A 27090-nucleotide genomic window follows, 5' to 3' on the forward strand; every position below is an offset into this window, starting at 1 on the left:
GGTAAGCCTGAATGTAAAAAAGAACGTATCTGGATCCATACACACATTGGCAGGATCTGACCTGCCCTGGTATGTTCCCCCCACTTCCTTCCTTCCTCCAACACCAGGGTAACTAGAGGTACCAGTGGCTTCCCACGGCAGCAATGGTCTCATGAGCTACGGTGATTAGACTCACCAGGTTTTTCACTTTGTCAGTCTGAATGTGTAGCAGTCTAACAGAGCCAGCCAGATTACATGAGTAGTAGGGGGTGAGACTACAGGTATCTGTGGGTGCGCATCTGGGTGCACAGGTCTGGCTATGTGTGGATGCTTGGCCAGGGTGGGGAAACCTCCCTTTTCCCTTCATCTTCACACCTTGGGGAGTTCCTCCACTCACCTCTTTCCACTGCCACCTAAATGCAGCTGGCTTCTGCCTCTGCTGAAACGTCCTGGGGATATCTAAAACATGCTTCTGTGCTGGGGCTGGGCAGAGGCAAAGCTGGAAAGTGTTGGTGCCCATTTTCCTTGGAGACACTTCCTACTCTCCCCACCCCCACCCCATTCCGGTCCAGGCATCTCCCATAGGCTGAAATATGTGTGCAAAGGCAAACAGGACTGGTGGCAGCCATGAGGGTCACTCCCAGGGGTAGGCTGATCAATCCTCTCCCCTGATGATAAAACCTGTTTTTAGTGCAAAATTGAAAAAGAAGGAAAAATGAGGAGTCCTCTCTCCACAAATGTTCCCCCAGGGAATTATTGACATGGAGAATACGGCTACAGTATTTCTTTATTTCTTTTAAGCTTACACAATCAAAAAAGCCAAAATGATTGCAAATAATACTTAGTTGATGGAGACTAACAGTGTCTTTATAAAGTGGCCAAGTAATTGAACTAGATTTTCCCTTTTGTTATAAGGCATATAAATTCAGGGCCACGGGGTTGGGTATAGCAAAGGCATAATGTGCTGCAATACACTGGTGATTTGTGTGTGTTTACATCCTGGCCCAATGCACTGCCCCTACGCTAAATATTCACATGGTAAAATAAGCAAAAATGAAGTGCAATAATCAACACATGTAATATGCCAGACTTTGACTTGAATGAACGAATGGGTAAAGAGGAAAACAAACATGTTTAGGAAAGTAGGATGGTCTCCTAGAGTGCTCTCTGAAATTACAATGCCTGGATTCTGTTCCCAGTTCCACCAATGACTTAATCTATTGAAAGGGGTTTTGTGTTTTTTTTTTAAACCACATATTGGAAAATTAGTCCAGTGGCAGGATATATTTCAAAAACATGAATATGCTTCATCAAGTCTTGATCAAATATCTTCTGATGATCACTAATAAATGTTGGTCATTACATACGTGAATATATTTATTATAGTACCATATATAGTATATATTTTCATGTTCTGGACACAAATACTTTCCCAAACATTAGGGGAAGATGCCGGTTTTCTAATATGTGAGGAGAAATTTTCCACAGTCAATATGTTGCTTATTTGCACTTAAAGACTGCATCAATAATCGGAAAAAGAGAAATAGTCTGATAATGGCTAGAGACTCTGTTTAGAGGCTAAGGTTTCTATCATGGACTGCTTTCAACTGTTATATTTTATGGCACAGATTCAGTGGGAATCTGATCTGCTAAAATATTTGGGCTGTGAAAACTCCCACACTGTGACAGATGTCAAGTCCAATTAAGTGACTCATGTCCAGGTTTCTGTCCAATAGGATTTCCCATTAAATATCAATTTAGGGGAAAAAAATTCCATCCCCCTTCTTAAGCCTTTATCTCTTCCACCATCTCCAGGCTGAATCAATTGGTACCAGGAGAGCCAAGAAGCCACACACGCATCTCTGCCTCTTTGCTCCGGCTCTCCCACCCTCTCCCGTCTTTCTCCGCGTCCCTGTCACTGTTACTCCGGGAGACATTCACTTTCCACGAACCTTTCTCCAAGCGTCTCCAAGCCAGACTATATGTATTTTGCTATAAGGTAAAGAAAGGAGGGGGTGGGGGTGGGAGGTGTTAGCAAGCCTTAGAAGACTTTGAAACTGCAAATAGGTGCCTGTTTATACAATCTACAAGTAAATGAGGAGAGAGGAAGAGGCAAGCTTAGCCCCCGAGTTACAGTATTGTGTTCCTGGGAACTGGGGAGACATCAGCTGAACAAAGCCTTATCTCAAAAAAAAAAAAAATCACTTCTGAGGAAGATCGCATCTCTGCCTTGCTCTTCCCAGTTTCTTCTCCACGGTATTAAGGGAAGGAAAGGAGTCCTACAGGAGCGGGATCTTATCTAATGTAACCATCTTTCTTATTGATTCTTCCACTATTAGAAAGTGGAGGAATCAGCCCTTTGATGTGATTGTGTTTATCTCTGCATCTCTTTTGTTATTTATAGAGACCCAGAAGAGGAAAAAAGGCACGAGACTTTTCAACACCTCATTTAAAAAAAAAAAAAATCAACAACGAATTTCCCGAAATGTTTGAGAACAATTAAAAGGAGAAGGCATTTTTGGTCTATCAACTAAGTGAACAATCATTTACATCGTCCACATCCTGAGACACTATCGTCCCTCGCTGTGGACACCAGCGAGATGACAGCTGCTTTTCCACACTCGAATGTAATAAATATTTGCTGCTTTTAATATATACTTCGGAATTTCTCCCCTCTATTCTTTGGGATTTGTAACTCTAAAAGATTGGAGAAAAGATTATCGAGAAGGCTTTTACAAGGTAAGGCTCCTTTAAGTAATTTTTTTTCCCCACCTTGGAACTAAGTTAGATTATTCATACCGTCTTCATAGATGTACTTCAGCTAATTGTGAAATGGACGTATGCACGACATGCTATTTGTGACTATTTTAAAAAGATATCTGGAGGAGAATTTAGCATGCTTTGAAGGCAACCCGGGAACTTTTTAGCCGCACTACAACTATGTCGATGCTTACTGTGCCAATTTATTTATGCCCTTTCAAGCCGAATGTACAGGTGCAAGTTGTTCTCCTTTATAAACGTACCCGAGAGAAGCCCGTAGGGAGTCACATGTAGCTCACTTGGAGCATTTGTTTTTATTTTGCCTTCGAGGACCCGCTTTCCTCGCAGCGCAGTACGAGCCAGCTTGGAGACACATTCGCTCCTGGGCGAGCGCGGCGCGAGGAGAGGATCTCACCTCCCTGGCTTTTGTTTCTCTAGAAGCAAGCCCTCCGACTCGTCGCCGCCACGGATTTCTCCCGCGGCGAGCGTCTCTCGGGCTGCACGCGCGGGGCCCGCGGCCTGGTGCTCTCCCACTGGCGCCGGCGGTCGGTGCGCGCTGCCCCGCAGGTGCCGGCCCCTTTCTTGGAGGCCGGACCCCCCCCCCCCCCCCGCCGACCACCCGAGCCCCGGGGGTTGTGGGCAGCCCCCTCCCAGGAGGCGCGCGGTCGGTGTCGGAGCTCGAGGCCCCGGCAGGAGCCCGGCGGGGCGGCCTTCCCGGGAAGGCGTCGTTCCAGGAGAGCTGAGCACAGCCCCGCTCCGCCTGGGCCGGGCCGCCCCGGGGTCGCTGCGGGGCTCTCGATTCCGACCCCTCCCTCCCTCCCCCCCCCCCCCCCCCAGCACCGGGCTTGGCCCTTGGAGAGGAAGCTCGGGTCGCGTCCTCCCGCCCCGGGTCTCCCTTTCCCTCCCAGCCTCCCCTCCCGCCACTACCCCGCCGGCGGCATTTTCCCCGTGAGGTGGTCGGCCGGCTGCTGGGCGCATTGTCTCCTGCCACGTCGCCGCGTCCCTAGGTCCCCGATGTGTGTGGCTGTCTGCGTGACAGATGGTGCTTCGGGGGGCCGCGAGGGCAAAAGGGTCAATTTTCCGGAGAAAGGAGCCTTCGCGTTTGTTCAGTCATTGCTTTGTTTCTCCGGGGAAGCGCGAGGGGGACGGAGAAGCTGCCCGCTCCGGGTCGCCTACCCTCCGTCCGCACTAGTGACCGGGGCTCCCCTCCAGCGCGGGGCGCCCTCCACGGCCGCGGCCGTCCCGCACGCCCCAGACTGGTGCGAGGCCCGCGGGCGCCGCGGCCTCCGGCTGCCTGGTCCAAGGCCCTCGGGGCCGGGGCGCCCACGGCGTCCCCCCGCCCCGCGTACACTCCAGAAGTGGTAGCCTTTCGGCATCGTTCGTTTGTCAGGGAAGGGGAAGGAAGGCAGGCGGCCTGGTGGGGTCGGTATTTTGGCAGAAGGAGGCACCGGACGCGCGCGCAGCCTCCTGGGCCTGCCGCTTCCACGCCGGGCCGGGCCGGGCCCACAGGCCGGTCTCGGCCTCCCGCAGGCCGAGGAGTCGGGTCCGGGATGCGGCCGGGGCCCAGCCGGGACCTCGCTTGCCCCGGCGCGGGGAGGCGCGCGGCTTGGGCCCTCGGGTCTGCCCCTCTCCGCGCGCTGCCTGCCCGCGGGGCCAGCTCCGCCGAGCGCGCCCGCCTGGGGTGGGGAGGAGACCCGGGACGCGCCGAGGGCCGGCCCGCTAGGCCCTCGCCCGCTCTCCCTCGGATCCAAGGAAGACCCTTCCTTTTATTGATTGATGTTCTGACTCCCCCTCAGCTTCCAAAATGATGCTGAGTCCGGACCAAGCCGCCGACTCGGACCACCCCAGCTCGGCGCACTCGGACCCGGAGTCGTTGGGCGGCGCGGAGGCCAAGGTGCTGGGCAGCGTGTCGGACCTGGAGCCGGTGGAGGAGGCCGAGGGCGACGGCAAGGGCGGCAGCCGGGCCGCGCTCTACCCGCACCCGCAGCAGCTGAGCCGCGAGGAGAAGCGCCGCCGCCGGCGCGCCACCGCCAAGTACCGCTCGGCCCACGCCACCCGCGAGCGCATCCGCGTGGAGGCCTTCAACTTGGCCTTCGCCGAGCTCCGCAAACTGCTGCCCACGCTGCCCCCGGACAAGAAGCTCTCCAAGATCGAGATCCTGCGCCTGGCCATCTGCTACATCTCCTATCTCAACCACGTCCTGGACGTGTAGGGCCGCGGGCGCGGCGGGAGGCCGCCTGTCCGGAAGCCGGGGGAGCGCCACCGGCCCCGGGGGGCAGCCGCAGGGCTGGTGGACGAGAGGGCCGCCCAGCCGGACAGCCGCCGCGAGAGGCCTGGACGCGGGAAGAAGCTTGCCACGCGTTCGAGCTCTCTCCGGTCAGCGGGGAGTCGAGGGAAGGTTTCCAACTCGGGAAGGTGGGGTTGTCTGGCGAGCCCCCGGGTTTGCAGGGGGCATTATTCCAGGCGAGCCTCCCCGAGGCACCCGCAACGCACAGCCTCCAAACCTCCCCTCCGTGTGTTAGGATCCCTTTAAGGGTAGTTGCTTTAGCTCACTGGAGGCTTTGAGTTCTCCATTTATCTCCCACAGATCTTCACGTTTTGAAAGAATGAGGGCAGGAGCTCAGAAGCTCAGAGTAAAGCCTCCTAACTTTAGACTATCTGGGATTTTTCTAATTGACAAATCACCTAACATTTGGAGGGGGTGGGAGGGACTCTCCTCCAGTGTAGAGATTTAAGGCACAGAACGGTGGAACAGGAAAGTTTCCATTCTGCTGTGGAAGGGAAGATTATATTAGGATCCAAATAAAACAGACAAACCCTGAATATTGGTAAGCTTAAAAGATAGATTAAGAACAGACACACTGTGGGAAGATTTGATCTTGGTGAGATTTTAACCCCAAGGTAGGACACTGATGTAGACAGGAGAATCCATATTTAAATGGAAATTTTAATATCTGATTGCTTTTTCAGGCGAAGTGCCCCTTTATATATCCAAAAACATCTATTTGTGACCTTAAACATGTGGACCCATAGGTACAGTTAGCAAAAGACAACCTATTTTTATTTATGTTAGAAGGAGTAGAGTATTTTTTTCAAGACATTTATTTTTCAGAGTGGTGATAATTTTACTTTGGATACTCTGTGCCAATTTATTTATAGTCAAGTGTTTACAATTTTTCCTGTGGAATAATTATGTCTAACTTTTTATGTGTCTGTTGAGATTATACTGTGGTCTTTCTTTTTTGCTCTAATTATATTGCACTTGTATAACAAAATTCCCACTTCTCCCTGTTTCTAAACATATTTTATATATTAAGATGTTTGTTCTTGAAAAGGTTCTTTTGTTGTGAGATCAGCAACATTAGCACTTCACTATTATAGTTTTTTAAAAAAAAGTAAGTGTTGTTATTCTTATGTGTAGTTATGTCTGAAAAGTACTTTACAAACTGTTTATAAGGACAGTAGCTTCTTTGTGTGTGTGTGTGTGTGTATGTGTGTGTGTGTGTGTGTGTGCGCTGTTTGTGCGTGGGATGATTTTAGGAAATTAAGTTATTTTCCTAAAAAAAAAAAAAAGATTTCAAAACTACTTTCCTCTGTGACAACCAAAAAGAAAAGTCTATAACCTGAAAATGTTTCATGTTCTCAGCTGTGAAACTCTTAAAACAAGGAGTGTATTTTAGAGACAAGGGAAAAAAAAAAAACACACATCTGCTATCCAAAGATTTTAGTCTTTTTCAGGGTTTTTTTGTGTCTCTGTTGCTTTATATAATGCAATATTTTGTAGTGAAAATAGATATAACCTGGTTTCTATCTGACGAGTTTTTCATATCTCATGAATGGTGCGCTGTTTTGCATATAAATAAAGGTATCAAATAAAGTTCTCTCCTTTATTTAAAGCATACTATTGAAAAATAATAAACATACTGGCTGAGCATGTGAAGTATCTTAATGGACACAATCCTCAGAAAGGAACTAATTAAAAAATATACACACAAAAAAACCCCCAACAACCCAAACATTAACAAATTTATGTACTGAGGTATTTGATACTATTCCTAAACTTGGATACTGATCATCTATAGATGTCCTACATGTGATGGTGACACAGAGCATGTTCCTCCCAATGAGGAATAAATTATAATGCTTACAGAAAAATATTATTTAATCATGGGTTTTTTGGCTCTAAAAGGAGTCTTAGTAATTAACTCAACCTCTTCAAATTTGATTTAGGAAACTGAGGCACAGGGAGTTTACGTGCCCTACACTAAATCACACGGCTACTTACTGGCAGTAAGAAGACCCCAAGATGATGACACTGAGTCCTCGTGGCACTTGTTAAGAACAAGGTGTACATTGTAGCACTCGAACATCTAATCCAGACATGACACCTGCAAACAAGAAAAAAAACTAAGTCCTGGACCAACCTTGGGATGTGAAGAATGTCATCTACAAAAGCCTATAAAAATGTGAAATAGTCCGTGTATAAGCAGAACACGTGAATAACTTTAAAACTCTATACATATGTACAACATACACACACATGTGTAGAATATTATGAACCATGAGTCTACATCACACCAAATCTCTGGTTGCCAAGTAAAAATTATAATTATGTGGATGCTTCGTTTTGTCTGTGAAATATCTGGGATTCTGAGCATTTTTCACCTTTCACCCAGGTATCTTATAGTCAAGTTCACAGATACCTAGTAAGTGAGACTTCATTCTCTTCTTCACATGGAGGTGCATAGTAAGAACACACTTTCTAGGGCATGAAAAAGAATGGAACCTGCTTTGGCTTTGTACCTGGACCAAGTCCTGGCCACTGCAGCAGGGGCTGGTTCCTCGAGCCTCCAGACATGGTGTCTTTGGACTGAGTGTTTGAATTGAGGTCTCCCCCCCTCTAGGAACAGTTTCAGTCCTCATGGCACTTCTCTCTTGTATGACAGAAAAATTGGCTCTGCTCCCATGCCAAGAAATGGAGTCAACTTCTGACCTCCAGAACCTTCTGACAGCCCCCTTTTCCTGGTTTATGAGCTCGATTTCCAACTGACCTACACAGACTTCCCATTGACAGCTAGGGGGGGATCTTTTTACTCACTTCCCAGACCACGGCCCTCACCTCTGGTGTTAAGTAAGGCGGACATGAACCAAGGGCAAAGGGCAACATCCTTTCCCAGGCACACGGCCCCTGTGAGGCCAGGAGAGGATTGTGCAATTTCAGATCCAAGGCAGCTCAGCACCCTCCAAAGAGAAAGGGAGCACTGTCGTGCTCTGCTACACCAGAAGGTAACTGACTCATCCCTGGCATGTAGCAGGGACTCCGCGACATGTATTCAGCCACAGGTAAGGGAGTAATAATTCTTGTCTGTAGAATGACGGCAATCATTCAAATCTTACATTCAACAAATATTTGTTGAGGACCTACTGTGTGCTGAGCATTGTTCTAGATGCCATGAAAAGAGCAACAGATGGGACCAAGTCTACTGGAGAAAAGACAAGAAGTAAACAATATTTAATTTCAAGTTTTGCCGTGAAGAAAAATACAGCAGGGTAAATTGAGAACGGCAGCTGAGGGCATTGCTGCCCTGTGACTGCTGTTAGGGCAGGCCTCTCAGAAGAGGCAGACACCTGGATCCACCTAACCAGCCGCTTCCAAGATCACTGCTACTTGGAGGGCCGTCTTCTCACATCTTGTTAACGTGTCTTGTGCGCAAGCCACCCAAAATAGCCCAAGCCGATCTCTCGCCACTCCCCACTGCCAGGGGCCTTGTCCTTCACCCCCAGCTCGCTCCCTCCCTAGACACGCTGGGGACCACAGTTCCTCCCAATGTTTCTCTCACCTTCTGCCCTCTGTCCCAGCTGCCCAACAACTGGCCAGTGCACTGCCGCTCCCCAGAAAACTGAGCGCCACCTGGCCCAGCTGACGAGGCCACCTGTGCTGGGTATTTCTATGCCCAGATGACTGCTTCGCTTCTGCCACTGTCCAGAGACATCCAGAGAAAAGGGGCAAAAGTCTTGAGCAAAAAACCCCTCCCCGGGCAGGGGGGAGGGGAGGATAATGGGAGGGCCAGTGGCAGAGAGTACGGGTGGTGGCACAGATTAGGAAAGGAAGAGCAGACTGAGGACAGGGGGTGTATATGGAAAGAAATGGAGCTGGATGGAGGAGGACGGAAGGCCTGTTTCCCCCTCTGAATCCTGTTCTTGGGGCTTCCTCCCGTGGCCCCGCCCTATGACCACGTGTCTGTTAGGATGAAGTAAGCAGACAGAGCCCACCTCAGGAGTGCTGTGGTGTATCCAGTCCCTGTCACTGCTATCTGTCTCTGGTTGCCGTCTTCCTCCCACTGAGGTCTGGGGTAGCAAGGGATGAGGGGCAGGGGACAGCCAACTCAAGTGCATGTACAGCCAATACCCCTTCCCAGGCCTGGACGGGCTCTCGCTCATTGTTGGTGTGGTAGATATATTAACAGCTAACGTGTAGTCAGTGTGAACTATGCGCTTACTGTGCCAAGACCTTTGTGTGCATTCTTGAGAGCTTGTTTGGAGGTTCTAGCAGGGGAGCGCAGCTACTCGTATGCCCTTGACTGAAGAACAGTCCTCCTCTATCGGGGAAGGTCGTCCTCTTCGACCGAGCGCGCTTCCGGAGGGACACATGTGGAGCGGTGAGGGAGGAAGGGGACCCCCGCCTAGCCAGCCAGATCAGCCGAATCAACCCTGGTGATCAATGGGGTGACAGATGTCGTGGCCAGATCGCCCTCACATCCTGTTTTTGCGTGCATTCTTAGCTCTTTTAATCCTCACAATAACTCATTGAGGTAGGTACTTCCATTTAACAAGTTGAGGAAACTGAGGCTTAGAGAAATTACATAACTTTCTCAGGGCCACGAAACCACGTCTGTCGGTCTATCCAAGTGCCTGCCTTTAGGGGTCACACTCAGTGGTTTTCCTTTGCTAAAGGGGGGCCGTGCCATGCACACACCCTACCTTTGGCCCTTGTACCCCATCTTCTCATGCATGTGCTTAGGAGAAGCTCCAGTTCAGGTAACGCCTAAGGAGTGCAGGCCCCCCAACCCAGTGGACCCGTGGAGGCTAAGACTGAGCCTGTGCCCTGCTTGCCAAGTTCAGCGTGTGCCTGGGCTTGGGACTAAGCCGTCGGGTGGTAGGGGAGCCTCTTTCTACTTTGCAGGAAGACACTGCAGGCAGGTGGCAGCTGTGGACAGGCTCCTCCTGGAGGAGGACACTGTCTGCGACATTACTATTCACCACCACGGTGGGGCTGGCTCTTCAGTCTACCCCACCCACACTCCTTAGCACATTGAGGTCCATTGTCCCGATGCCCCGAGAAACAGCTTTTAAAGATAGCCTGCCATTCCCTGCCTGAAAGCTCTCCTTGAGTTCCCATTGCTTATAAATAAAGCTCAAGTTTTTTCTCCAGGCATAGAAATCTTTCACAAGCTTGTTGCAGACACTCTCTAGCATCATCTTCAGCCATTCTCCCTGAGGTTAAATGTTCCTGCCAAATTCAGATTTCCTCTCTTCTCTGGAGATGCCTGGTCCTTTATAATCTGTGCCTTTGTACTCGCTCTCCTTCTCCCTAGGATGCTCTCCTCCGTTCTTATTTTTTGCCCAGAAACTTCCAATCATTCCATTGTCACCTAACTCAAATGTAACCACTTTACAACACTTTCCTCGGTTTCTTTGGGCAGCATTAGCCACTCAGCTCCCTGAGTCCCACGCACAAACCTTATACCAGAATTTGTTTCTCCTATCCCTGTGTTTGAAACCCAGGGGTCTGGGGCCAGGTTTAGATTCTGGCTCCAACCCATTCTAGATGTGTGATGTGGAACGTGTTACCATACCTCCTCAAGCTGTCGTTTTCAGATGTGTAGGAGGGGACAATATATGCATCTATCTAAAATGCATATCATGAGGTTTCCACAGGATATTGTAGAGTGCTTGCCAGAAGAGCAAGAATACAGTAAGTGCCGCATAAATGCGAACTATTACCATTACTTTGCATTTATAGTATGCATAGGACACTGTATAGGAGAAACTAAAAATAATACATCAATAGTTCATGAGTGTATTAACGATCTGTGGTCTCTACCACCTGTATTCATGTGCATAGGACACACTGCTAGGTCTACAAGAGGTCAGACAGCAAAAATCCCTGTCCTATAAGACAGAAAACATTACAGGGAAGTAAACAGCATGCGATGGAATGAAACATAAATGCAGACATTACAAGTGACGCATACATCTGAAGCCCCCGCGCCACCCCATGTGCGAGGCCTGTTCCACGCCTTTTATCTTCTCATCGTGGTTTCTGCCCTCAGCACTGATGCTATCACAGGCAGAGTGGTCAGGAGCGCGGGCTCTGACAAAGCACGCTTGTATTCAAACCCCAGCTCTTCCACTACCTGGCAGTGACCCTGAAACAAATTACTTAGTTCTCTGCCTCAGTTTTTTCACCTGTAAAATGGGGGTGGTGGTGGTGATAGCAGTTCCTACCCTGTAGCATTGTTAGGAAGATTGAGTTAATTCATGTAAAACACTTAGAACAGGTCCGGTGCATGTTAAGAGCTCAGCAGCCCTTACTATAATGGCTCTTACAGCAGGTGAGCTTTTTGAAAGTTAAGCAACTAAATTATTTTTGAGGTAATGAAGAGAGGAATTGTTGGAATTTCCTGTCCAGTTTTGCTAAGTATTTCCAGATCAGGAAGGAAGTTCCTCACCTCCTTGATGATCATTCCAGAAAGACACTAGGAAAAAGGGACAGGATATTAGGATATCAGGAATCACGGGGCAGGTGTAAGAGTGGTGGATGTAGGAAAGGGGAGGTTCTCTCAGGATCTCCTGGGGTCCAGATGGGCTAACTGGGAGGGGAAAGGACATGGGGATCAGTCTGCCTGAAAGGCTCAGGAGGTCAGACGCACTCAAGGGAAGGAGCTGAGTCTGTGGAGCAGTACCTGGTGAGTCCTCTCCTAGGGGATAAAAGTAGTGAGGGTTAGGGGTCATTCCTGGAGCAGTGGGAGGTGAGCTGCGCTGGAGGCAGGCAAGGTCTGCTATGCGGGGAGGCTGCCTCAGTTCCGGAGTGAGTGATTGGGGCCTGGTGAGTAAAAATCAATCAGCATGAATTTTCTGAGTAACTACATTAAAAACCACTCTTAATGGAGAGTTTAAGAACATCTACAAAAGCAAAGGGCATAGTACACTGCGTTCTAATATGATGACATTTCATTTATACTCTTATCCACACTTTCCCCCTACCCCTTTGGGCTGTTTGAAGCACGTTCCAAACATCACATCATTCATCCATAAATACATCAGTAAATATCTCTAAAAGATAAGGACCTTCTTTTAACATAACTAAATTACCATTATTAGTGTGAAACAAATTAGCAGTATTTTCTGAATATCATCAGTGAGTACCTACATTTTTGGGGGGAATTTTACAGCTGGCATAACCCACCTTTCCGAATTATCTTTTGCTCCAGCCAGTTGGATCGTCTTTCTGATGGTTCTCCATTTTATTTATTTATTTATTTATTTATTTATTTATTTATTCATTTATTTTTAATGTTTATTTATTTTTGAGAGAGAGACGGAGAGAGAGCACCAGCAAGGGAGGGGCAGAGAGAGGGAGACAGAATCTGAAGCAGGCTCCAGGCTCCTAGCGGTCAGCACAGAGCCCGATGCGGGGCTCGAACTCAGGAAACGTGAGATAATGACCTGAGCCGAAGTTGGACGCTTAACCAACTGAGCCACCCAGGTGCCCCTGATGGTCCTCTATTTTAAAAATTCTTAATTTTGGCACTCTCTCTCCTCTCTCTCTCTCACACGTGCACGCGCGTGCGCGCACGCGCACACACACACACACACACACACACACACACACACCATGAATGCCCCTCTTACCACCCTCTCCCTGCCTTGTCAATGGAGGGACATGCCCAAGAACTGGCCAGTTTAACACAGGAGCTGCTGTGGGGGTACCACCTGGGTAGTTAGTGGGTGATGGCTGGTTAACTACAACCCAGGGTAAAAGACAACACTGCCAGAGCCCAACTCAGGCAGATTTCAAAGACTTAAAAACAAAAAACCAGGTGGATTCTCTTAGCTGTTGGCTGGGAACTGGGGTGAGGGGGAGCTCTGGAGAAGGAAGAATTCTGGGGAATTAGAAGTGAGGACCTGCGAGCCCTCCCTGACAGCAGCATCTGCAGAGGCTTGAGGATTATTAACAACAGCAACAAATGCCCCCAGCACAGTCCTTCCAGCTCACAAAGTCTGTCACATATGCTGGCTCTGTGAGTCCTTCAGGCCCCCAGGACAGAGGTATGGCCAGCTGATGTCCTGAGTGCTTAAGTGGCTCAGCCACAGTCTCCTACCTTGTCAGCAGCAGAGCTGCCTAGAAGCCTCTCAGACAGCCCACACTGTCCTCCCTGGGTTGTAGCCCCGCGACTAACAGCAAAACAGCAAGAAGTGCACAGACTTTAGCACTTACCCTGGGCAGGGCACTTTCGATGATTACTCACATGGTCCCCCAACAGTCAGTGACTTAGGAGCCCTTATTTTTCCTAAATCACAGATGAAGACACTGGAACACAGAGAAATTAAGGCACATGCCCAAGGTCACACGGCTGGCAAGCTCTGAATGGAAAATGAAGCTGGGGCTGGGGCAGTAAAATTCAAAACCTTATACTTTGAAAACGGAGAAAAAGGAAAAAAATACAAGAGTTTATTTTTTTGGTGGGAAACAAAACACCACCCAAAACTACAGGAATTGAAAGAACACATTTTCTCTTAAGCATCCTGGGCCCTGGAGCAGACACTGGCCCAGCCCACTGGACTTGCCCTCTAGTGTGGAGCAGGTGGCTAGGGCCCAAGTGTGGGGTGTGGTTCTGAGCTTGGCTTTGGGAAGTTGGGTGCTGAAAGCATCAAGCTGCATGGCCCCAGGCCAAGCCTGGGAAAGGTCCACAAGGAGTCACGGTTGCAGGGTGACCTTGACAACACCTAGACTTTGGGAAGTGGTCAGAAAGCCTCTGTGGTCAGTGCTCTTGCACGATTCTGAGTCAGTGGAAACAGAAACGAGTGTTCCCACAAGACAGGCAGGTGCAGACACTAAAGGTTCACACAAAGAAAATGAGCCCACCCAGGAATCGCACGTCTACTGCGTCCTTGGTGTGACAGATGCCACGGGCCAACGGCAGTCACACACACACACACACACACACACACACACACACACACACACACCTGCTCATGTCTCCCCACCTTGTTCTTCATATCTAGTTCTATTTCTGGACTTTGCTGTCCAGATCCCCTGATGCCAGGCACTTAGTTCTGGCCTGTGGTGTGAGCAAGAGGAAATGGTACTTACTACAGTAGCTCATGATTAATTTTTTAAAAACTCTGAAACCCCAATTAAAGTTCTGGGTGATTTTTTTGGTAGTTGGGACTTCAAGAGGTGTTTGGTTTTCTCGGTTTGCAGGCAGAAGCCAGGACGCTGGCGGCTGGGGTGTGTGCTGCAGGCTCTGTGTCCCTGTCCCCGGAGTCATTGTATTTGCATGTGGGCCCGGATTTGTCTTTGGCTTCTTGTAGGGTTTGGGATGAGACCCTCTGGTCCCAGGGGAGGGGGGCAGGTGTTGCTCCAGTCGAGCGAATGGAACCAAATTACAGGCCCGTCTGTCACCTCCTCTGGGAGAAGGTGGAGGGAGGGGGATGGGAGGGAGGGAAGGAGGCAGAGAGTGGGGAGAGGGGGAGAGGGGAGAGGCCTCACTGCAGGAGAACAGAGAGCCAGAATCGGCTCTGGCTGCGGGAGGATGGCGAAGAGGACCTGGAGCGAGCGAGCACCGCAGGGGACGTGGCGTGGGGATGACACTGTGTCCCTGGGGGCTGCCGCGTAGGCTCGCGACCCCGTGGCTCTTTGCTGACCCTCTGAGATCCACTGCCACTCAGGCCGCGTCTACGCGGCGCCAGCGAGCACTCACCCTGGAATTGGTTTCACTAAATAGACTGACGTATTTTCTGACTGCACTGACTTGGGGTCTGTGTCTCTATTCCGTCCCATCTCCTGAAAACAAACCTCCGACACATCCATTGCCTTAATCTTTTGGTCTAGAAAGTGGCTCGCTCACGAGTGCACTCTTCAATCAAGCCGCGCCAATCTGCATGTGCAGACCTAGATGCGCCACCCTGATTATAGCCCCGGGTGGGCACAGCCACTGAACCACACTGCCGGGATTTGTCCTGCAGCCAGAGTTAACGCCCACCCTGCCGTGGTGATGTCCTACAGCTTCAGGAACCCTTTGGAGGGGACTGAGGCTGCTAGGTCTAACCAGAGATAACAATGAACACTTGGCTGTCTGAGGCAGACTCTAGAGATCATCCCTCTACTGAAGGCCCCGCTGGGGCAGAGCAGTGTTATTCTAAGCTACCTGAGAAAAATACAAACAGATAATGTGGGCCTTTTGTGGGCAGGAATAATACACTACCATCATTTTGCTTTCTCTTGTAGATAGAGTGGTACAAAGAATGTAAGAGAGAATGGGCGGGGGGTGGGGGTGGGGGGGGGGGGAGATCTCAAACCAGAGAGAGTGACTCTAATAGGAAACAAGTTCTTGTCAGATTCTCTAGACTCGTGTGGCGAAAACAGCGTTTCACATGCCTTATTCTCTCTCCCTGCCTCTGGGGTAGGAAAGGTTAAAGAAATTGTCAGCTCCTACTAGCTCTTTCAATAAGAAAAGAACTGAGGCATAGAGTGATGATGTACTGCAGGCCCAAGAAGAGACAAATTTCTTCCCCTTTTCTTCGACAATAAAATGATTGACAGAGATAATTCCCCATGTGAGATGAAAAACAGAATTGCCAGCAGCGAGTGGCTGTGCTTAGATTGTGGCTGGTGAGACTCTGTCCACCCGATGTCAAGTGATGACTGAAAAGGGAAACATGAATTCCATTATGCAGCTGTTGTTGCTGCTGGTTGCCAAAATACCCAGATGTTCCCAAACATCTGGGTACTTGACAGCATGTTTTTACCATATATCCAGATGCTTGGTATTGTGTAGACAAAGGCCAAACCTGGACACAGAGAAGCAAGATAACTACCTGGAAAGAGAGGCACCAAAAGTTGGTCAGGGGACAGAGAGAAGGGAGATTGCGGGGTGATGGGGGAAGAAGAAGAGAAATGAAAGGGAAAAACTTAAGTGAGAAGATAAAAATAAATAAATAAATAAATAAATAAATAAATGTTCCAAAAGAGAACAGTTTTCTGTTTCCTAATGGCCTGCACCTTGGCCTCACTCCCCCCTGGCTCCGTGACAGGCAGCTTTGCCTGCCGGTGTCTGGGTGGTAAAGGGCACAAGGGGGTGATCGGGAAGACACCCGTGAACAGGCCTGGAGCAGTGGTCTGGGCTGGGATGCGAGGCTTACTCAAGGCGGGTGGCTGTGCACCTGCAGAGAGGTGGGACTGCAAAGTGGAAAAGTGATCCGCATGGTAGGGGAAGTGGTTATCCCACAGGATGAAGAGTTGAACTTCCTGTCAAGATGCCCACGTTCAGAAAAGCACTGAAGTGTCCCGAGTAGTCAACTTCACTTCCAGTTATCAATCAGGATGATGAGCTTGGTATCGGCACAACCTGGGATGGTGTAACAGAAGGAAAAGGGTAATTGATGGCGGGGGGGGGAGGTTGTGCGGTTCAGTGACAGATTTAGAGGAGGGGACATGATGTGATCGAGGTGATGGTGGGAGTAAGTGTTAGGCTTTCAGAACAGCTCACAAAGCCCCCTGCAATTCCCAAGCTGTCTGTTATCTATGAAATGCAAATCAGGAGGGGAGTGACATCATGTCGGATTATGGCCACAGGGAGTAATTATTTAGACATTAAAGGCTACTGAAGGGAGTGGTTGACAATATTAATGATGTCCAGATGGACAGAATGTGATGCTAAAATTATTTTCTAGTACAAAGAACAAGGGAATTTTTATCAGGCTTTCTTTTCTATTGGACAGCCTGGATCTCTTGGTGGTTTGCCCCTCAAAGAGATAGTGATACTAAGAGATGGCCTCTGGAATTAAAAGCACAATGGGGTTTGCAGAAACAAGCCACAGTCTCCAGCTCCTGCGAACAGAGGTACAATCAATATGCAAAACGTTCACATAATAATTATGACTATAAAAAGAGGAAATAATCTCAAGATGGTGTCTATAACAAGCCAGTGATTGGAAACCCTTCTCTCCCAACACTCACACCACCCCATTCTGCCTTTCTTTTCCAAATACAGCAATTTGTTCCTCCTCAGGGCCCTCCTCTCCTCCCCCCCCAACCCCCACCACAATACAAACACTAACACAGACAGTGGTCATTAGTACTGGTATCAACTGCATAACCGCAGGTAACAATATTCCCAACCACTGATAAACATAAGGAGAAAGGCATCTCGGCCAAGACCACATTGTGAACAACAACAACAACAAAAAAAAAAAAAAAAAAAAAAAGCCACAACCTGAGATCCAAATTGGGAAAGACTAAGAGGCAATGGCAAATTACAAAAAACCAGTCTCAAGGAGACCCACGGGCAAATCTGCTGATCTGGACAGCGTGCCTGACAATGCCAGCCAGAGGTCTGCTCTCCCTTCAGAGCAGGTATCAATATTTGAGTGGAAATTCACCAGGGTTCCAGACCTGCTGGTCATCTTTCTGACCCAGGTAAGAGTGAATGATGCAGTGAGAAGCCAAAATGTGTTTTTAATATATACGAAGTTCCTGAATACGATTAGAGGGATCAGGAGACAGGTGATGTTTTTGCCTCTTACATTTGAAAGTCATAAAATGGGTAAAGAGGAGGTTTCAGAAAGTGAACAGGTGATTCCAAAGTTGGTTTTGAAGATCCCCTCCATCCCTGCCTCCAGAGGTTATGGCTTACAATACCAAAATGCAAGGCACTTAGCAAGGGTCAACTAATGTAGACTGTGATTCCCCTAAGCCGGGAGACTTCTAAATGCTCCCATAACCCCTTGTGCCAGCCTCTGTCATATCATTGATGTCACTACACTGTACTGGCTTATTTATTTTTCTGACTCCTCCCTTAGGCTTTGAGCTACTTGAAGGCAGGCAATCTGACTTATTGGCCACTGAGTCATAAGCACCTAGGATGTACCCTCAATTAATATGTGAATAATAAACTAAAAGAACATCATGGAAAGCTTTGCAAACTGTTAAAGAGGGTTTGACACAGAAATTGCCAGAGAGGAAGACAAATGATTATGAAATCACAAAACCCACTACTATAGAGGATATAATAAATTCCTTATTGTGGAGGACATATAAAGAACAACAGCCTTGGAGAAGGTACTTAAAAAATAGCTGGAGAGAGGATTAGGAATGAACTGTGTTACCTCGTCTATATGCCAATTCAATTCAGCTATTTGAATTCAATTCAACAGGTATCTACTGAGTACCTACATGCTAAAAGGAATATACATTTTTTAGACAAGAAGATAAATGTTTTGCAGAAGTGCTTAAGACTGGGGTTTGGGGGGATGCCTGGGTGGCTCAGTCGGTAAGCGTCCGACTTCAGCTCAGGTCACGATCTCACAGTTCTGACAGCTCAGAGCCTGGAGCCTGTGTCTCCCTCTCTCTCTGCCCCTCCCCTGCTCCCACTCTGTCTTTTGCTCTCTCATAAATAAATAAACAGTAAAAAAAATGTAAAAAAAAAGACTGGGGTTTGGGGACATATGAATGGAAAATGTAAGTAGTTCAAACAGAAAGCAGTGAAGTATGGTTTAGATCAAGGGTTGGCATGGATGTAAAAATTACTGAAATTCACATTTCAGTGTACATAAATAAAAGTATACTGGAACACAGCCACACCCACTTGTTTACTTGTTGTTTATGACCGCCCTTGAGCTACAATGGCAGAATCAAGTAGTTGCAACCGAATTTATAGTCCTTAAAACCTAAAATAGTTCCTATCTGGCTCCTTACAGAAAGTTTAAAACCACTGGTGAGAGCAAGACCTCTAAAATCAAAACACCTGGTTTCAAATCCCAGTGCACGGCTACTTGCTAGCCATGAGATTTAGGGTAAGTCACTTAGCTTTCTATACCTTGTTTTTATCGTGTATGAAATGGGTGTAACAATAGCAACTTCTTCAAGGGAATGTTGAAAGAGGTAAGGTGTTCAGAACGATGTTTAGAATCCACCAAGAATATATAAAGAGTTCTTAAAACTCAACAAGAATACACGCAACCCAATTGAAAACTAGGCAAAAGAGGGGCCTGGGTGGCGCGGTCGGTTGAGTGCAGGACTCTTGATTTTGGCTCAGGTCATGACCTCACAGTTGGGTTCGGTTTGTGGGATTAAGTCCCATGTTGGGCTCTGCACTGACCATGAGGAGCCTGCTTGGGATTTTCTCTTTCCCTCTCTCTTTGCCCCTCTCCTGCTCACACATGCACATGTGCATGTGCACACTCTCTCTCGTGCGCTCTCAAAATAAAGTTAATAAACAAACATTAAAGGAAACAAGTAGACAAAAGTTTTAAAGAGCCACTTCACCAAAGAAGAGATAAGGATAGCAAATAGCACACACAGAGATGCTCAATGTCATTAGTTGCTAGGGAAATAAAAACGGAATCTATGATGAGATATCACTGCACAACTCTTAGGACAACTTAAAAAATTAAAAACAAAAACTTATAATACCAGGTACTGGCAAGGATACTGAGCAACTAGAACTCTTATATTTTGCAAGCAGGAATGCAAAACGGTACAGTCACTTTGGAAAACAATTTGGCAATCTGTTATAAACATACACTTACCACATGACTCAGTAATTCCACTCCCAGGTATTCACTCAAATGCAATGAAAGCGTATGTTGACAAAGACATATGCATAAATTTTTTTAGCAGCTTTATTCATAATTGCCCTAAAGTGGAAAGGACCCAATGTCCACACACCAGTGAATGGATAAACAAGTTACAGTACAACCATACAACAGAACACTATGCAGCAATTAAAAGGAATAAACCATCCACACATTAACACGGGTGGTTCTCAAGAACATTATGCTAAGAAGTCAGACCCCACAGGTTACACACCATATTGGTCCATCCATATGACATTTTAGAAAAGGCAAAGATATAAAGACAGAAGTAAGACCAGTGGTTGCTTGGGTTTGGGATGGTGGGGAGACTGACTGCAAAGAATGAGGACACTTTCTGGGGTGATGGAAATAGTCTATATCTTGATTGTGGTAGTTATGCGACTATATAAAATGCAGCAAACTATACATCTAAAGAGAGCAAATATTACTGAATGCAAATTATATCCCTAAACCCAACTTTTAAAAATTAGCATCCTGAAAATTTCCAGAAACTTGAAGGTTTGTTACAGATGAATTTTCCAGAATCATGAAGGGAAATAGACCTAGCACAAGGTAGTAGCTGGGCAAATTTTTAACAAGAAAATTATTGGATTGTAGAATGACCCAGGTGACATGAAGTCCCAATAAAGTTTTAAAATCTATTATATATGGTTTTTGAGTGTTGGGAAAAGAGATATTACTCACAAAAGTGGGCATACTTTCAACAATAATAAGCCATGTAAAAGTAACTTTAATTTACTTTTTTCACACGCTTTTTTTGGATGTACCTATTTTTAAAAATCGTCTTCTAGATTGTGTCTTTCTTCATCTCCCTCTCTAACAGATTCAAAATCAACATCTTTCCTATATAATACCTTCAAATTGGAGCTCCTATTCCTTAGTTCCTAAGCTAAATGGATTATCAAATTGACCAAAAAAAACCCCCAAATCCCAAGTCTAGGGGTGACTGAGTCCTGGGATGCTTGCCTGACATCCAGGCAGACTGAGGAGCCAAAGCTGCCAAAGCTTCCCCCTCCCACTACTGGGGACAAAGATGTAGTAAGTTAACACTGCTCCCCTTCTGCCCTCCCCCCCCCCCGCCACCTTCCCCATCACTCTCTTCTTCTCTTTTTCCCTCCCACAATACAGAGTATGGGGGATTTCAGGCTCTACCTTTGGGAGAGTCTCACATGTTGATAAATGTTGAAGATATTTTTTACTTTTTTTTTTCTTAAGAAACAGAAAAAGAGAGAGAGGGAGTGAGAGAGAGAGAGTGCTTCAGTGGAGGAGAGGGTGGGGGAGAGAGGAGAGAGAACCCCATGCTGAGCTTGGAGCCAGATACAGGGCTCAATCCCATGACCTTGGTTGGGATCATGACCGGAGCTGAAATCAGAAGTCTGATGCTCAACTGACTGAGCCACCAGGCACCCCATTTTTTACTATTCTAATAATGATTAAACTTGAGGAGGGGCTAGGATTTTTTTAAAGTATGGGAGATTTTGGTCGGTAAGTGAACACTTATCTCTACAGAATTATTTTCTCCTTGCTTAAGAAAAAAACTAATAAAATAATATTTAAAGTTTAGATATTGAGTATATTTTAGCTGAGAATGAATAAAATGAGTCATGGAGCAAGCACTGGGTGATGTAGGGAATCACTGAATCACTATATTGTATACCTGAAACTAATATGATACTGTATGCGAATAATAATTAAAATAAAAACTTAAAAAAAAAAAAAGAACGAGTCATGGAGCAACCAGATTAAGAGAGCAGACTGATCTCACATTTTATCTCCTTTCTTCCAAGGCCTCATTAGAATTATAGTAAAAGAATAAACATAGGTGTAAGTTCAAAACAATGAAGAAAACAGTAGGCAAGGTATCAGCAAAAGAATAATCTCAACACACTTGGTAGAAGGTGGAGGCATGCTGACAGATGAGCAGAACTGGGGAAACCCTAGCCTAATTAAACTATGTGCTGAGCAGACTTCGTCAGAGATGTGTCCAGCAAGTTCTGAAGGTTTCAAGTTGCGAATAGCAGACATAATGAGGGTTGGGAGTGAGAAGTGAAGTCAAACATTGAGAAAGTGATTAAAGATTTAAATGTGGAACAAATGAACTTGCCTGCCATTCCCACCTTCACTCCTACCACCATGGGAAAAGGTAGCTAGACATGCACTTTTAGGAAAAAATAGGATTCTTCTCAATTTCTTTAGAAAAGAACTACCTCACATGGGTGCTAAGAGCCCAAGTAAACTCTTTTTTGTTTTGGCATTTATGGGGCCAAATAGTCCAAATTTCATATAATATGAAATTCTCACCACTTAACTCTGAAATAAAGTCCAACGATCAACAAGTATCACCCACATATATAGAGCTCATGGTTAACCTTTTTACTTCCTCATTTAAAAATATGTACAAATAACCAAATACCACCAGACATTTGAAGGACAGCTACAGCATAAAAGAGAAACACTAAGATAAATAAATTTGACATCAGAATTAACAAAGATAATTAAGAAAATAATAACTTTAAAAATGCCCTGAGGAGTATCTCTGAGAGATTATACTAATAAAGGTATTCACAGGAAAACCAGAGAACAGCATAATTTTGGGGGATAAAACAATGTATTTCCTAAAGGAAAAAGAAAAGAAGTATTAGGGAATAAAAACAAGGCCATCTTTTATGACATTGAACAAAAATATGGAAAATATAAGAGAAAAAATAAATAATATGGAGATTCATTTCAGGAGATCTAAAATAGTAATTCCAGAAGAAAAAATGAAATAAATGAAAGGGGGGGATAATAAAGAAGTAATACAATAAAATTTTCCATAGATGAAAGTATACAACATTATTTGAATTAAAAAGGCCTTGTCATATAGCCTCTCTTTGTTTCAGTTTTCTCATACGTAAAGTGGGAGAAACAATCATACCTACCTCACAGGGTTGTTGAATGTGATAATACATATAAAGCACTTCCAACAATCCTCAACATATAATGAGTAAATTTTATTTCATTGTGATTATTATATTATCAGTATTGAGCAGGATAAATGCAGAAACACCGCATCTAAGGCATCACTGGGAAATTTTAGATCTTCAAAGATATAGAAGAACTCCTAAGAGTTTTCAGGAATAAAAAGGATGTCCTATAAAAGAACAAGATTTATATTGTGTCAAAAGAAAATATAATTGGGAATGCAAGCTGGTGCAGCCACTCTGGAAAACAATATGGAGTTTCCTCAAAAAGCTAAAACTAGAACTACCCTACGACCCAGCAATTGCACTACTAGGCATTATCCACGGGATACGGGTGTGCTGTTTCGAAGGGACACACGCACCCCCATGTTTATAGAAGCACTATCAACAATAGCCGAAGTATGGAAAGAGCCCAAATGTCCATCGATGGATGAATGGATAAAGAAGATGTGGTATATATATACAAAGGAGTATTACTCGGCAATCAAAATGAATGAAATCTTGCCATTTACAACTACGTGGATGGAATTGGAAGGTGTGCTAAGTGAAATTAGTCAGAGAGAGACAAAAATCGTATGACTTCACTCCTATGAGGACTTTAAGAGACAAAACAGATGAACATAAGCTAAGGGAAACAAAAATAATATAAAAACAGGGAGGGGGACAAAACAGAAGCGACTCATAAATATGGGGAACAAACTGAGGGTTACTGGAGGGGTTGTGGCAGGGGGGGATGGTCTAAACGTGCATTAAGGAATCTACTCCTGAAATCATTGTTGCACTATATGCTAATTTGGATGTAAATTTTTTTTTTTAAATTTAAAAAAAAACTATATTATGTCAAAAGAAAGTAAAGCAATACTCTCAAAGACTTGACGAAAAAAAGATTTTGAAATTGGAATTTTATATCCAACCCAGTTATCAATCAAGTGTACAGACAGAATATAATCTTTTTTAAACATGCAAGACCTCAGAAAGCTTGCCTTCCACATATCCTTTCTAAGTGAATTATTTGAATACATAACTGCAGGAAAAGTGAGAGCTTCAACCAAAAAACATAATATAAAACAAAGAAGAGGTCCTACTGAGGACAGCAAAGCAGCCAAGTCCAGATGACAATGGTTAATGGTACAGCTAACCCTGAAAGCAAATAAATAATCCAGCTTGGAGCAGAAAGTTGGAAGATGTCAAGAGGGATGCCTTTGATTATAAAAGAGACACCATACACTTGATATCTGAGGAAAAACAAACTTGAGACTATGCTAAAGCAATTAGAAGGGTCATTAGAAATGTCAGAAAACATACAAAGCTTCATTAAAATGTCAAAGTTCAAATATGAGGCAACCAGCCCAAATACAATCAAGAAGTCAGTGGACTTTAAGAACAAATCTGGGATCTATTCTGAAAGGTGAAATGTGTTAAGAAAGACATGGCCCAAATATAAAACATTAAAACGTAACCCCCAAAAATTAATAATTAGTATACTGTAAAAAAAGAGTATCTATGTTTGTTTATTTATGTTTTTATCTATTACATTTGTTTGGCATGAGAAACATTTGAGAGACACACAGACTGGGACTCTGAAACCATAGCACACTATTCAACTTTGCTGGGATTAATATTTTCACGGTCATAAAATGTGTTATTTGCAGTTTGTTTTTCATTTTTTATTATGAAAAATTCAGAACATACACAAAAATAGTGTGTAGAACAATGAGCCTCTATCATCACCCAGCTTTAACGGTGATCCACCTCATGGCAAATTTTATTTCATTGATATTTTCTTCCTCTCCTCACCTATATTGTTTGGAAATATAGCCAAGTCATTATATCATTACATCCATAAATAGTTCAGTTTTTACTTTTAAATAATAATTCTTCTTTCAAATGAGCTTTAAACATTGGTTGATATGTCCCTCAAGTCTCCTTAATTTGTAGGATTTCCCTCCATTCTTGCATTTATTTTTATTTATTTTTTATAGAAACCAAATTGTTTTTCTCAATGAGTTTCTTGCGATCTGGATTTTTCTAATTAATCTCCATTTGTTATCATTCATCTTTTGCATTTTCTATAAATTAGAAGTAGATCCAGCAGTTTGGCCAGATTCAGGTTTGAATTTTTGGCTAGCCTGCTCTTTAGGCAGTGGTGTATACTTCCTTTAGGAGGTTAGCTGGTCTCTTTTTGTGATATTAGCAGTCTTTGATGGTCATTAATTAGCCATTGTTAGTTGGGTCTTCTACTTCTGTCATTCTTCATTTATTATTTGAGACACTTCTGTAGAGATAAACTTCCTGTCATCAACCATTTGATTAACCTGAAGCATAGCTCAGATAGGAAAGATAGGATAAATTGTTGTTTCTTTCACTTTACTTACCCATTTTTATTAACAAGTTAATTCTCTAGCATTCTACCAAGATGACTAATAAGAATTTTTATTGTGTTGTAAAAATATGTTTATGAAATCATGGATCTAAAGTAGTTGATGCGTTTCCATTCCTTGCAGTTATTATCCTTATTAATAATCACACTGGGGGCGCCTGGGTGGCTTGGTCAGTTAAGCGTCCCACTTCGGCTCAGGTCATGATCTCACGGTCTGTGGGTTCGAGCCCCGCGTTGGGCTCTGTGCTGACAGCTCAGAGCCTGGAGCCTGTTTCAGATTCTGTGTCTCCCTCTCTCTCTGCCCCTCCCCTGTTCATGCTCTGTCTCTCTCTGTCTCAAAAATAAATAAATGTTAAAAAAAAATTAAAAAAAAAATACACTGCTCCATCCTTGACCAATGAGAGCCTTTTCAGGTTGTCTCCTATATGCTTTTGACATGACCTCAGTATATTTCACAATATTCTTGCTTCTGACCTGGCAGAATGTTCTAGCAACATTGTATATGTATCTTTCCCTAGCTCTTAAACCAGCCTTTCCTCCAAGATGCTATAGTTCTATTTAGTGCCCGGTGGTGCTTATAAGATCACAGTCTGGGTATAGGGATTCTCATTACTACTGGCCAGGTCATTATTACTACACCCCTACAGTTTAAAGAGCTAGAAAATATTTTTGTTTGCTTGTTTTGCTTTAGGATAAGTCATTACTTCCAATTGAAATTCAAGACTATATAGGGCTTTTCGTTGCCCTTTTTAATTTTATATCTCCTTCTTCCAGGCTGAATATACCAGTTCTCAATGACAAAAATATAATTACTCATTTATTTGCTTTATCCTACATTAAAAACACAATACAGAATAGCAGAAACAACACTACTATGAAAAATATAACTGAAACATTCTAAGAATTTTTTTTTGGCCATTCTTTTTTTCTTAAGGTATATACCACTAGAGATACATAATCATATTTATGGTTAAAGTTACTTGAAGTAGTTTTCTCTGCGTGGTAATACCACCCACCAACTGGGTTTATATTTGGGATAACTTGCTTCGTTTTGCTTTCAATTTTCCAGAATTGCTTCTGTAAATTTAATTTTGTTTTAGAATTATGTAGACTATTTACATGTTTCAATAGCTTTACTTATAGAATGAGATATATGTAAAGAATTGACCTTATATTTCCATCACCACCTCTTACTATACTCCCTTCCTCTCCCTATAGAAAACTTGCTTTTACAGTTTATCCTTTACTTTTTTATGTAAGCAAATAAACATATAAATACAGATAGATACCATATCTTTCAATTTCTTAAATGGTGGCATACTAGATGTACTTCTTTTCATATCGTGTTTTCATTTAATGTATCCTGGACATCACTCCATAGGAAAACATAGAAATATTCACATTCCTTTTGAAGAAAAAAATTTTAAAGGTATAGTTAAAAGATAATAATAAACGGCAAATGTTTATTTTTAATTTATTTTTTTAATTTGAGAGAGAAAGCACGAGTGGGGGAGAGAGGCAGAGGGAGAGAGAGCGAGAGAGGGAGAATCTTAAGCCCTAATGTAGGGCCTGACCCCATGACCCTGGGATCATGACCTAGTGGAAATCTAGAGTCATACGCTCAACTCACTGAGCCACTCAGGAGCCCCTAAAATACAAACTTTTATCCATTTTTACATATGTAATGCACCCCAGTCAAGCTAACAAACACTTTTCCTGCTCTCGTAAGTGTCCCTGTGCCTCTGTGTCATTTATCCCTCTGTGACCCTTGCACCCAACCAATTTCTGATTCGCTTCCTGTCACTATAGATCAGATCACATTTTCTAGAATTTTATATAAATGGAATAATATGTATTTTTTTTCATTGGCTTCTTTCACCCTGCACAACGATTTTAACCATTCACCCATGTGGTTGCTATTATCAGTAAGTAGTTTGTTGCTTTTTATTGCTGAGTAGTATTCCTTTTGTGAATGGATTCCAAAGTATTCCAGTGTGAATGGATAAATCACATTATTTACTCATTCACCTGCTTATGGATATTTGGGTTATGTCCGGATTTGGGCTATTACACATAAAGTTGCCATGAACATTCATGTACCAGTATTTGTGTGGACTTTAACCTTGT

The 27090-nt window shown here is 44.7% G+C and overlaps 1 protein-coding gene and 1 long non-coding RNA gene across 2 annotated transcripts in view; one reads left to right on the plus strand and one right to left on the minus strand.

The window, feature by feature from the left end:
* The window catches only part of LOC125173250 (uncharacterized), a 109708-nt gene that overhangs the window by 43041 nt on the left and 39577 nt on the right, over nucleotides 1-27090 (minus strand). Inside the window, exon 3 of the long non-coding RNA XR_007154975.1 lies at nucleotides 7025-7127. This is a non-coding gene — a long non-coding RNA (uncharacterized LOC125173250). The remainder of the gene's footprint in view (nucleotides 1-7024; nucleotides 7128-27090) is intronic.
* Nucleotides 4544-4951, plus strand: NHLH2 (nescient helix-loop-helix 2). Its single transcript, XM_047872164.1, has one exon. The coding sequence runs from the start codon at nucleotides 4544-4546 to the stop codon at nucleotides 4949-4951; it is 408 nt and encodes a 135-aa protein (XP_047728120.1).

The sequence above is a fragment of the Prionailurus viverrinus genome, chromosome C1 (assembly GCF_022837055.1).
Source record: "Prionailurus viverrinus isolate Anna chromosome C1, UM_Priviv_1.0, whole genome shotgun sequence".
NCBI classification, from domain to species: domain Eukaryota; kingdom Metazoa; phylum Chordata; class Mammalia; order Carnivora; family Felidae; genus Prionailurus; species Prionailurus viverrinus.

What these genes read in the sequence shown, in the direction of transcription:
- NHLH2 (XM_047872164.1), top strand. Translation starts at nt 4,544, where the DNA reads ATGATGCTGAGTCCGGACCAAGCCGCCGACTCGGACCACCCCAGCTCG.